This window comes from Rhincodon typus, chromosome 10 (genome assembly GCF_021869965.1).
Source record: "Rhincodon typus isolate 14 chromosome 10, sRhiTyp1.1, whole genome shotgun sequence".
NCBI lineage: Eukaryota > Metazoa > Chordata > Chondrichthyes > Orectolobiformes > Rhincodontidae > Rhincodon > Rhincodon typus.
Window position 1 is genome coordinate 25809867 of NC_063341.1, and position 13979 is coordinate 25823845.

The following is a 13979-nucleotide window of genomic DNA, read 5'->3' on the forward strand; positions in this document are numbered from 1 at the left end:
TGGGCCTGAAACGTCAGCTTTCCTGTTCCTCTGATGCTGCTTGGCCTGCTGTGTTCATCCAGCTCTACAGCTTGTTATCTCATTAAATATCTGGACTGTTTGAGGTTAGAATTCTACTCTCCCTTCATCAATAGAATCGAGCAATCCAAGGAAGGAAACCGACCCTGTACCTTGACTGTGAAAAAAAGATGAGAAAGGAAAAGCAGCACTGGCTGATGCATAACTAGGCATTCTTACTGAATGACAGTGGGGATTTGTATTGATTCTCATACCAAGAAGTGAAATTGTCACCTGTCCTTCTTTCTGCCATGTCAGCATTGTTGTTACACTCCTCGCAAACAGTCAAAGAAGTGTGTGGTAACAGGTTCTTGGCCATCAATAAAAATTGTGGTGAGCTGTTATGAAGGAGCTTCCAAGCCAGCTCCAAGCCTCTTCAGTACAGCTTCTAAAGTGGAGACTAGGGTCTTCACTGCAGCCGGAACCATTTTAAGTGGCAAACTACATAAGTACTTCTGCCCTCTACACACGTGAGACCCCATGTCTGGGATTATTCCAAAAACAGTTCAATTTCTTCATTCTTGTATATACATGAACAATAAAGCATTGAGCTTTTCTCATTTTTTTGCTTTTTTCACCATCATTAGTTGCTATATTTTTAGAAAATTTTATAGAACTGGCTTACAAACGTATACGTTCTTCTATAAGTGCAGTGTAATTTTCACAGCCTTCCTCATCATCCCAGTCTCTCCACAGAAAGTCATAAAAGAACCTGAAAAATTTGTAATAAAAGCATAAATGGAGTTAACGATCCATGGAAACTGACATGGTTATTAAATGTAGAAAAGTTTGTTTTTGTATTTACCTAACATTTTCCAGAGCTTGAGCAATACCACATACAGCAGAATCCTGATCATCTATTGGATAAACTTCCAACAATGGAACACAGTGATCTAGCTCGTCCAAAACTTCCTCAACAAGTTCTCTTGGCAGATTAGCGATATTAGAAGAATATGGTTCTATGATTGATACTGTAGCTCGCAAATGAGAAGATTGGCTTTGTCGAGGCCTGCATGTGACCTACAAAACATTAAAGCCAAGACAAAAAACAGTTCACAATTACTAGGATCTTCATCATTAACTTAAAACCTATGAGCTCCATATATAAAAAAAATTATACGACCGTCAGCCCACAAGGTAAAATACTTGCAAACATTATTGCTTCAATATTTTTAATTCTGCATGATCAGATAATATCCCCTCCTGTATGTAAAGCATTTCCATTAACATAGACACAGCAAGACCTGAATAATATTAAAGCTTGGTGGAAAATAGCATTTACCAGGCATTGATCATCTCCAACAGGATAGAATCCAACCATCAACATTCAATACTATTACCAGCACAGAATGCTCCACTATCAACATCTTCGGGGCTACCACTGACCAGAATATGAAATAGGCTAGCCATATAAACACCTTGGGTACAACAGCGTGCCAGAGGCTAGAAATACTGCAGCAAGTAACTCACTTCCTGACTCCCAAAAGCCTGTCCACCAACTACAAAAAACAAGTGATTTGTGCAATGGAATTCCTCCCACTTGTTTGACAACATCAAGTATAAATCAGTCTGACTGACTTGCACAATATCCAAAAGCATTCAACTCATCCACCACTGAGATACAGTTGTAGTAGTGAGCACCATTTACAAGGTGCACTGCAGAAATTCACCTTGGGTCGTCAAACATGTTGTTTCAGAAGCTGCTATCAGCAGTCTCTCCCCATGTTTCAGAAGCCTCTGCACCCACTCTCTTGTGCTGCTTCAGAAGCTATTGGCCCTACTCTCCCTCGTACTGTTTCAGAGGCTGTTGTCCCTGCCGTCTTGCATGCTGTTTCAGAAATTGCTGTTCCTCCTCTTTCCTGCGCTGCTTCGGAAGCTGCTGCCCCACTCTCTTCTGCACTTTTTCGGTACCTGCTAACCATACTCATCACTTTATGAAGCAAACGGGCAACAACAGTTCACAAGGCATCCCACCACAACCTCCTCAAGGGTAATTTTGGAAGGGCAATAAATGCCGGCCTGGCCAGAGATGTCCATATCCCGAGAATAAAAAAAATGATAACCGTGGTAAACTGAAAGAATTTGAAAACATAACAATAATATTATGTAGCTCCCAGCCATGCTAGATCAGAAAGTGAACAACAAACTGACTGCAAAAAAGCTTTCTATATGAAGGCTGAACAACTTGCAAACAATTAGGAAAAGTGCATCTAAGGCAGACAATCTATAAGGATGAAAATATAAGTAGCATTAAAACAACTGGGATTCTATGCACCTATATTTACAAATCAGCTGAAGCTCACATTTACTGAAGTGACTCCATATCATCTCCATCACAAAGAATATTTTTTCTGCCCCTGTAATATAAAACTTTCCTCCACCATTGTAAGTAGAACTCTCATCAGCCCGTGACCTACATTGTTCAAATGCTTTCCTGGATTACCTCTCATCTTCCACCTTGTAAACTTGAGCTGCTCCAATTTCTGCTGCCAATTTTCTAACCTATATCATAGAACATAGAACATAGAACATTACAGCGCAGTACAGGCCCTTCGGCCCTCGATGTTGCGCCCACCTGTGAAACCAATCTGAAGCCCATCTAACCTAAATTTTCCATTATCATCCATATGTTTGTCCAATGACCATTTAAATGCCCTTAAAGTGGGTGAGTCTACTATTTTTGCAGGCAGGGCATTCCATGCCCTTACTACTCTCCGAGTAAAGAACCTACCTCTGACATCTGTCCTATATCTATCACCCCTCAATTTAAAGCTATGTCCCCTCGTGCTAGCCATCACCATCCGAGGAAAAAGGCTCCCACTGTCCACCCTATCTAATCCTCTGATCATCTTGTATGTCTCTATCAAGTCACCTCTTAACCTTCTTCTCTCTAACGAAAACAGCCTCAAGACCCTCAGCCTTTCCTCATAAGACCTTCCCTCCATACCAGGCAACATCCTGGTAAATCTCCTCTGCACCCTTTCCAATGCTTCCACATCCTTCCTATAATGCGGTGACCAGAACTGTACGCAATACTCCAAGTGCGGCCGCACCAGAGTTTTGTACAGCTGCAACATGACCTCGTGGCTCCGAAACTCAATCCCTCTACCAATAAAACCTAGCATACTGTACGCCTTCTTAACAACGCTATCAACCTGGGTGGCCTAATGAACCGTCATCATGCTGCCTGCAAAGCTACATTGGATCCTAGACCATGTAAACCTTGATCTAAAAATTCTCATCCTTTTTCTCCAATTCCTCCATTGTTTAACCTCAATTTTTGTAACCTCCTTTAGCTCTGCACTGCCCCCGAATCAAGTTCTGCACTCCTGCAAATCTAGACACTCCACTAAAGCTTGCTGTGCCGTTAGCTGCACAAGCTCTAAGCCATGGAATTCCCTTTGCTTCTTGACTTCTTTCTTCAGACCTCTTTCTCCTTAGTTAAGAACCCCTTCAATCATAACTCTTTAATCAAGCTTCACATCTTCTCTTGAGGTTCAGTGGATAGCATCCCTGTCCTCAGCAGAAGCTCCAGAGTCAAGCCCCACTTGATGGCTACTGAAGGCATGCTCATGATATGGCCACACGTGTTCATTATCAATCTTTAAATCATTCCAAAATACCTATGGCAAACGGTGAAAGTGGGAGAGTCTCCTGATCAGCCAGAACAGTGTGGTAGTTGCAGCACAACAGCTTCCACACGAGTTCTTACAACAGTTTGTCCTTGTGGCAAGTGCATTTCTCAGTTTGAGAGCTGACCAGAAAAAGACTTGTATTAATACCTTTGTTTGTTCTGTTGTAAATGTTTGCCCTATTATGCTATGAAGTGCTTTGGTAGTGGAATTATATAAAAGCAATTTGTTGAGGTTTTTGCTGCAAGGTGCCATTTTAAAAAATTGGTCTAAAGCACCAAGTTTCCAGTTAGTTCAGGAAATAAACACTGCACGCATGAGTGGGCTATAACCTATCCAGTTGGGTCTCAAATTGCCAGAAAATAAAACTAGGAGATACAGTTCACATCTTAACTGCTATGTGCTGCTCAGCAATTATTTTACCTGAGGTCCAATCCATTAAGTGGATAAATGTTGTCTCACTGTTTTTCTTGATTAGTCTGCAGAGTTTGATGTGGTTCACTACACCAATGCCTTTCTACTATCATCCAGCTGGGTGGAAGTTCTTTCAGCTGGTCCCATTGTTACTTGGCTGATCATAGCCACAGTACCACTTGCAATGGTATTTTTTTTTCTACTCTCATACTGTTACTTCTGGTGTCTTCCAAGCACATTTTTATTTCGCATCTACAGGCTGCCTTTTGGTAGGATCATCCAAAACCATCCATACCTCTCCTAACTCCTCCAACATTATAAAATTATCAATCTACTTATCTGACATCCAGTATTGGGCAAGCAGAAATTTTCTCCAATTAAATAATGGGAAAATTGAAGCCACTGTTCTGGCCATTGTACAAGATTCTGTGGTAGGTTGCATCAACAAACTGCTGGATCTTGCAGTCAGTGGTAAAGCAAAGGGACTTGTTGCTACTCTTGAAGCAAGCTATCAACAAACATCTAGCCATCCGTGTGATGTGAATTTCCATTTTCTTGATGTAAATATGAACCTTCTGCCAAGTCAAGGCAATCTCCAGTCATTCAACAACAATGGTGCCATCAAGCAGGTCAAGCAATCAATCACAATAAAGATTTTTTTCTTAGACAGCAAAGCAGGAATAAAAACCATTGAATCCCTTCACTTTTTATTTTAAAACACTCCAGTGAGTGAAGTACATGATTTGCAACTTACACATGAATTAAGGCAGAAGCTAAAATATTATAGACAAACAAACTTTTTTTAAAAAAATATTTGAAAATATGATGGAGGAGATAGACATTCAACAATATAAAATTATTTTCTCAGGGTCAGTGGAGGCTAGTTAACAATTATTATGAACTTGATGTGTAGTCAAAATCTCAGTTACACTACAAACAACATGGTGTAAACATTTTACAGGTTTCCACAGCAACATGATGAGTGTAAAAGTGGAGTTGCTCATCAGTTCACTGATATTTAATTAATTAGAAGGACTCTAATAGCACAGAAATGTGCAGAATACTGAAAGGAACTTTCTGAATTTCTGAGTTTAACTGCAGTCTCTAGACATTGCTGACACTTTCACGATTTTACCATATGATTCAAGTTAATAATTCCACAGTTGTAATACAGAAACCAATGTCATCCGATAGGCTAGGCAAGGCTAGTGCAAACTACTGGAAGTTCCAACTGCTGTTCCTTGTTATAACTACATGTAGGGAAAGGAGATCAGGCAACAACTATACAGTGGATTAAACTACCACCTAGAGAAAGGAATATTCTTCATGTTGTAAGTATTTGGTGATTTATAGTATGAACTCGGAAGCTATGTGAGAATTCAAATAACTAAAACAAATAAAACAAAGAATTCCATGCTCCAGGAGCCTTCAGACAATGTCTTGCAATCTTCGTCACTGTGTTTTTAACAGACAGTAGTACGTGTTACCTTCTATCAGAATCATTTATCCTTTCTTAAAAATCCAAGTTCCCAAGCTTCTTTCCTATTCTGTATCGTGACTTGCATTTAAGTGAATTCACACTCTTCAGCCCAATGTGGCAATCAAAACTGCATGTAGAACACTGACACTGCCCTTTCAGGTCTAGTGTTGCCTCATTAAACTTCACTCAAAAAATCATTGAAAAATCATAAGTCTATAATTCATTTGTAATACTCAAAGCATTCCCCCACAGGTGTGGCCTCATAACTGAAGTCAGTCTTTACTTCATTGAATGCCTCAAGATTGTATCACCCTCACGTTCTCCACCTGATAGTGGAACTGACTGACTTTGACAGTGCAGCTGGTATCCTGCCAAGGTTGCAGGTCTTTAATCTGGCCTGCAGCATCAATGAATCAAATGTTATTTTAAGTGTATAATAACGTTTGAGTGGCCCTTTCATTGTCCTCTCAGAGCAGAGACTTGCCCCAGAATTGGTTCAAGCTCACACTCACAGCCCGAGCAGAAGACTCCAATCTTCAAGGCTGGGAATCCTGAGACAAATTCATGAATCCCCAAAGATTGTCTGCTATCTACAAGGCACAAGTCAGAAATGCGATGGAATATTCTACACTCATCATACATAAGTTCAGCTTCAACTTCATACATGAAACTCAATATCATCCAGGATAATGCAGCCCACATGATTGGTTCCCCATGTTTCCACCTTAAACATTCATTTCCTTTACCACCAATGCATAGTGGTAACAGTGTGTACCATCAATAAGATGCACTGCAACAAATTGCCAAGACTACATTGACAACACAATCCAAAACCATGAACTACATTACCTAGAAAAACAAAGGCAACAGATGCATGACAGCATAACCATCTCCAAATTTCCTTCCAAGTCACATACCATCGTGACTTAACACTACATTGCTATTCTCCTTCGTTCTTGCTGAACCGGAGGCCTGGAACTACCTTAACCCACTGAGATGTATCTGCATCACAAGGACTACAGATGTTTAGGAAAGTGGCCCAATATGAGCTGTTCAAGGGCAATTAGGGATGGCAATTAAGATGGCCTTGCCAGAGTGCATATGCCCATGTACAAATGAAAAGGTCAAATATTGCCTTGATGTCAAGTGCATTCAAAATAAGAGCTAAACTCTAAGCATGTGTTTCTGTCAATATTTAGACTCAGGCTGCGATGATATTTGGAGCTCAGTGGTCCTGCCAGAATTCAAACCGAACCTGCGGGGTCATATCACAGTTAAGTAAATACTTCCTGACAGCACTATCGAAAAGTCCTTCCAGCACAATCGTGGTGATTGAAAGAAGACTAGTGTTGCGGCAATTGACCATATTAGATTTTTCCTGTTTTTTTGTAAATTGGACACATCAGCACTTTTATACTTTGCTTAATGATGCCAATATTACAGATACTGGAATAGCTTGATTATTGACACAGCTTGTTCTGGAGTACATGATTTGAGTTCTACAGCTGCAATGTTGTCAGGACCATAGCTTTTGCTGCTCAGTGTACTCAAGCCACTTCTTGATGTCTCAACAAATGAGTAAATTGGCTAACAACAACCATTCATCATGCTGAGGATCTTAGATGGCCACAATGCATCATCCATTTAGCATTTCTTGGCGAAGCTAGCTGCTGATGTTTCCACCTCTTCTTTTCCATTGATGTGCTGGATTCTGCCATCATGAGAATGGAGAAGTTTATAGAGCCCCTCTTAATATTACTTGGTGAACTGTTGCTCAAACATTCATAACTCAATGTGGTATTACTGCAAAGCTTAGATCGGATTTGTTGGTTGTGGGATTGCTTAATTCTGTGCATACAGTTCTGTAGATATTGCAATATAAAAAAAATCACGCTGGTAATACACAGCAGATCTTGCAGCTCAGTAGAGGAACAAAAAGTTAAGATTGACGACTTTTCAGTTTCACTGTTTAGCATTCATATATGTTGTCACTTCACTAGATTGATACCTAACTTTTGGTATGTGGTAGTGCCACACAAAACAATGGAGAGTGTCCTCAATGTGGACTTGGGACTTTGTCCTGGATCAATAAGTGAAAAGTAACATGCCAAACATCTGCCAGGCAATGACCATCTCCAACAAGAAGGAATCAACCATTTCCCTTGACATTCAGCAGCATTACCATTGTGGAATTCCCCTACCATCAACATTGTGATAGTTACCATTTACCAGAAACTTAACTGACACTGATAGTTGCAACAAGAGCAGGTCAGAGACAGAGAATTCTTCAACATGTAATTTAACTCCTGACACTCAATGCATGTTCCCCACTTACGAGGCACAACAGTCAACAATAAAAAGTCAAGAACAGAATAATCTTCACTTGCCGTGGATGAATACAGCTCCAAAAGTATTCAAGAAGCAACTGGCACTCATCACCACCTTAAACACTCCCTCCATCACTAGTGCACAATGGTAGCTATGTCTATAATAAAGAACACGCACTACAACAAACCTAGTTTGACAATACCTTCCAAATCCAGAAGGACAAGTATAGAAGGTACATGGGAGCATCACCACATGCAAGATCCCCTCCAAGTCATACGTCATCCTGACTAGGAATTATATTGCCATTCCTGATCAAAAACCTGGAATTCCATTCCTATCAACATTACAGGTATACTAGATGGACTGTGCTTCCAGAAAGTGGCTCTGGAAGTGATGGAGGGAGTTTTAAGGTGGTGATGAGGGCCAGTTGCTTCTTGAGTACTTTAGGAGCTGTATTAATCCAGAGCAAGTGAAGATTATTCTGTTCTTGACTTTTTATTCTTGACTGTTGTGCCTCGTAAATGGGGAGCATGCATTGAGTGTCAGGAGTTAAATTTAATGCTGAAGAATTCTCCATCTCTGACCTGCTCCTGTTGCCACTCTCAGCGTCAGTTAAGTTTCTTGTAAATGGTAACTATCACAATGTTGCTGGTAGGGGAATTAAAACACAATTTCAGATAAGAAAGTTGAAGAGGGAAAAATATGATTGTCTTTAGACGGTTTTCCTAGCTAAGTATTAACAGGTGTTCGCAATGCTAAATGTCAGTGACAGATTTATCACAAGGTAAGCATGCAATCATAATATGTTCTCATTTACTCCTAGGCAAACCCATTAAAATACTGCAAAATGTTTACAAAATTAGCTTTAGAATTCACTATAATTCATAGCAAACAAAAATTGTCAGTTTACATTATGCAACCTACCTCAACCAAGACACCAACATAGGGTATAGATCCTTCATCATACTTTACAAAAAAGAGCTCTGGATTTGTTTTCCATACTCCTAACCATGTACTTCTTGCACGAAGCTTTTCAGTGAGGTACTTGCTCATTGCTTCATCTGCTTCTTCTGCCTTTGTAAAAATAAAACAATTAAAATGTTTTAGGTTTCATTCCACACAAATGACCATGCAGTTACCTAACAAATTCAATCTATTTAACCAGCCCTGCACCTTGTTGTCTCTATTTAACAAGTAATTTTTTTTTTCTATTGATTTGTGGGATGTGGGTGTCGCTGGCTGGCCAGCATTTCTTGCCCATCCCAAGTTGCCCTTGAGAAGGTGGTGGTGAGCTGCCATCTTAAATTGCTGCTTAGGGAGGGAATTCCAGAATTTTGACCCAGCGACAGTGAAGAAACAGTGATATATTTCCAAGTCAGGATGGTGAGTGACTTGGAGGGGAACTTGGAGGTGGTGGTGTTCCCATATGTCTGCTGCCCTTGTCCTTCTAAATGGGAGTGTTCATGGGTTTGGAAGATGTTGTCTGAGGATCTTTGGTGAATTTCTGCAGTGCATCGTGTAGACAGTACACACTGCTGCTACAGAGTGTCAGTGGTGGAGGGAGTGGATGCTTGTGGATGTAGTGCCAATCAAGCGGGCTGCTTTGTCCTGGATGGTATCAAGCTTCTTCAGTGTTGTTGGGGCTGCACTCATCCAGGCAAGGAGGGAGTATTCCATCACACTCCTGACTTGTGCCTTGTAGACAGTGGACAGGCTTTGAGGAGTCAGGAGGTGAGTTACTCGCCGCAGTATTTCTCGCTTCTGGCCTGCTCTTGTAGCCACTGTGTTTATGTGGTGAGTCCAGTTGAGTTCTGGTCAATGATAACCCTCAGGATGTTGATAGTGGGGGATTCAGTGATGGTAACACCATTGAATGTCAAGGGGTGGTGGTTAGATTGTCTCTTCTTGGTGATGGTCATAGCTTGGCATTTGTGTGGCACAAATGTCACTTGCCACCTGTCAGCCAAGGCTGGGTATTGTCCAGATCTTGTCCTGCAATTCAATAGAAACAGTAAAACTAAACAATCTTTAAAGCAAAATGTTATCATTTTTGGTTTTTTTATATAGTGGCCCTCCATTATCTAAAATACTAGCACTCTTCGGTTCTTCCATGCCACACTGTGTGCAAGGATTTCAGGACCATGGAGCAACTTTGTGATGATGTCATGGAGCTGGATACTGAATGCAAATAGTGGGCAGAGTTAGACTACGTTACACTAGATTACAACAAAGACAATCTAGAACGCCAGAGTGTCTTGAGAGCATGTGGACATGAGCACATATAGGGGTGGCACAGTGGCTCGGGGTTAGCACTGCTACCTGACAGCACCAGGGACCTGTGTTCGATTCCACCCTTGGACGACTGTGTAGAGTTTGCACATTCTCCCCATGTCTGCATGGGTTTCTTCCCACAGTCCAAAGATTAGGTGGATTGGCCATACTAAATTGCCCAAAGTATCCAAGGATACTATTAAACACTTTAAAGGGAAAACTTTAAAGATTGTTTAGTTTGACTGTTTCTATTGAATTGCAGGAAAAGATCTGGACAATATTCAGGTTAGGTGTAGCCATAGCAAATGCAGGGTTACAGGGATAGAGTATGGGGGTAGGTCTGTGTGGGATGCTCTTCAGAGGGTTGGCATGGACCTGATGGGCTGAATGGCCTGCTTCCACACAGTAGGGATTCTATTCTATAAAGGGTGGATTCGTCCTTAATTAGCGTAACAACAAGATTGGAGTCTGATATATCTATGACTATCATGCATGTATTTAGTATTAATGTATAATAAACAGTGTTACTTCGAAGTGTAAGCCTGACGAAAGTTCTTGACTTTGCCTTCTCCATGAACAGTCTGTCTTAAACCCAAACTCACAGTGTGGCATCAAACCAGGCAATAAAAGATGGTGGCATCAGTGGGATTCGCTACTTAGAAAATCTTGGCAGCAGTGAAGATCAAGAAACAGACCTAAGGTTATCTGGAGAAGACAAAAGTTTTAAAAATATTTTTATAAATGTAATCATTGGTTCAACTTTAAGAGAAGCCAGCAGCCAGAAAAGCCATGGAGCTTAACAGCTGCTGTAAAGGAAACACCTCTGGATAGAAAGCTCCTCCAGAGTAAGCCCCAAAACACTAAGTCTCAAAAAGCCCTTCATAATCAATAATAGGGAAAACAAGATTTGAAGGAAACAATGACAGCAAGAAAGGCCCACTAGCAGCTAAGGGAAGGAATCTGAAATGAGTACCCATGAAAAGAAAATGATTACTAAACATTCAAGCAGATTCTATCCGTTCAGGGAAGGGACCAAAAGGTTTTTTGTATTGTAAAGATGGTGTTGTAATACTAATACTGAAAGCTGTTAAAGATTCTGCTGTTCTAAGTGCTGTTTTAGATGTATAGTTCAGTTTGAATGAGGAATTCGAAGTTTTACTTGGACAACTAAGAAGTTGTTATTAATTTTACTCACAAAAAAAAAACAAAATTTGCGTAAAGAAAAGGAAACAAATCTGATCATGTGGCATCAAATTTGGCGTGAAAATACCTCAAATGCTGAGAAATCATTGCGAATCATAGCAGACAGCTTTTCTGTATTCAAAAAAATCACTGAATCTTATTGAGTGAAACTACTTGGAGAAAGTTTCCAACCACAAATCCCCTCTAGTCAGCATAGATTAACATTTTACCACCTGAGTTAAAGATGTGTGCAGACAGAGATGCTGTACAGTTAAAGTGATACTGTGTGCCAAATGACATTCAAAGATCACACATTATGTGGAGGAGACATGCATCATCAATAACTGGGAGTCTTCCCTAATAAGTAAGAAGGCACACTTTGCCCCCAACCTCCTGCTCAGGGTACATGAACTAACATACAGTGAAAAGTGTCATTCAGCAACATTATCTCAAATTGTTTACTGGACTACATGCTAAAACTACCCAGCTCTAAAACAGAATACATGATGTCCTGAATGTTTACAAGCAGCAGGCCTTACATTTCCTAGCCATATTGCTTGCATGAATCGTCAGCTCACATGGTGATCCCCAGAAAACCAAGGTGGTTAGAGATTTTCCAACTCCCAAATCAGCGCACAATCTACAATGGTTTCTGGGTATCAAGCATCAATTTGCTAAATTTTTACCACACCAGAATGCTTGTAAAATCTCTAAGAAATTACAAACGTTATTCGGTTGCACAGCAACAGATGGCCTGTCAGAAAACTGTGTACAGTTTTGGTCTCCTTACTTGGAAAAGGATGTACTGCAATCACAGGAGGTTCACTAGATTGATTCCGGGGTTGAAAGGGTTGGTTTATGAGGAGAGATTGAGTAGACTGGGACTATACTCAATGGAATTTAGAAGAATATGGGGAGGATCTTACAGAAAGATATAAAATTATGAAAGGAATAGCTAAGATACAAGAGTAAGGTTGTTCCCAAAGGTGGGTGAAACTAGAATCAGGGGGCATTGCCTCAAAATAAGAGACAACAGATTTAGGACTGAGTTGAGGAGGAACTTCTTCACCCAAACGGTCGTTAATCTGTGGAATTCCCTGCCTAGTTTAGCAGTTGAGGCTATTTCAATGAATGCCTTTAAGACAAGGATAGATTTTTGAACAGCAAAGGAATTAAGGGTTTTGGTGAGCAGGCAGTTAAGTGGACCAGAGTCCATGAAAAGATCAGCCATGATCTTACTGACTTACAGAGCAGGCTCAACGGGCCAGATGGCCTACTCTGTTCCTATTTCTTATGTTCTAAAACTAAGAACATGCTGATCTCCATTGATATCTTAATCCATTGCAACCTGCTCTATACCATGAGTATTGCCGTCGATGCTTCAGCCACAGGTATTGGGGTAATTCTTTTTCAGGAACAGCAGGCAAAATAGCAAAAGCCCATACATTACGCTTTAAGAGATACAGAAATCTGGTACAGCATTGTTGAGAAAGAGGCTTTTAGTGGTTACATAGGCCTTTGAAACATTTTCTGATTACATTCTGAGTATCAAAGTCATGATTGAGACCAATTATAAACCTTTAACTGCTTACTGGACAAAAAAAAAAAAGAGTAAGCAAAAATATCTCATGTACAATGCCTTTGAGCTTAGACTTATAAAACTCTCACATGAAACTTAATACGCACAAGGTAAGTATCAATTGTAAGATATTCTTTCCAGAACAATGGTTGAAATAATCACTCATGAAGATGATGTTTTGGGGCTGAAGTACACTCTTACGCTCAAACAACTGTATTATCTTGGCCAGCCTCTTGAAACAAACTTGACCTCATTAGGAAAGTACAAAACAAGGAACATGAGTGCACTAACACGCACAGCAATTGCATTCAAGAATGGCCCGGAGCTTGGTTTGCAGCCTGTATCACAAAGACTACTTTGAACACAGGCAGCACTTCTCTGTTATAGAGTCATACAGCATGGAAACAGACCCTTCAGTCCAACTAGTCCATGCTGACCATAATCCCAAACTAAACAGTCTCACTTGCCTGCTTTTGGTGCATATCCCACCAAACATTTCTTACTCATTACTTACCCAATTAGCTTTTAAATGTTGCATTTGTACCCACATCCAACACTTCCTCTGGAAGTTCATTCCATACACGAACCACTCTGTGTAAAAAAAAAAACAGCCCTAATGTCTTTTTTAAATCTTTCTCCTCTCACCTTAAAATATGCCCCTTAGTCTTGAAATCCCTCACCCTAGGGAAAAGACACCTGCCATTCATCTTATCTATACCCCTTATGATTGTATAAACTTCTGTAAGGCCACCCCTCAAACTCCTACGCTATAGTGGAAAAAGGTCCCATCCTATCCAGCCTCTCCTTCTAACTCAAACCCTTCAATCCCATCAACATCCTGGTGAGTCTCTTCTAAACCCTCTCCAGCTTAATAATATGAGACAAGGTGCACAGCAGGCCAAGCAGCATCATAGGAGCAGAAAGGCTGACGTTTCGGGCCTAGACCCTTCATCAGAAAGAAGACCCTTCTTTCTGAAGAAGGGTCTAAGAAAGAAGGGTCTAGGCCCGAAACGTCAGCCTTTCTGCTCCTACGATG

General features: G+C 40.5%; 1 protein-coding gene across 2 annotated transcripts in view; it reads right to left on the bottom strand.

Moving 5' to 3' along the window:
• Positions 1–13979, bottom strand: part of LOC109910680 (testicular spindle-associated protein SHCBP1L-like) — an 80552-nt gene that overhangs the window by 59319 nt on the left and 7254 nt on the right. For both annotated transcript variants that reach the window (XM_048602106.1, XM_048602107.1), the window contains exons 2-4: positions 8836–8985; positions 863–1077; positions 683–769 (exon numbers count right to left, since the gene is read on the bottom strand). In XM_048602106.1, coding sequence (XP_048458063.1) covers positions 683–769; positions 863–1077; positions 8836–8985 — 452 coding nt within the window. The remainder of the gene's footprint in view (positions 1–682; positions 770–862; positions 1078–8835; positions 8986–13979) is intronic.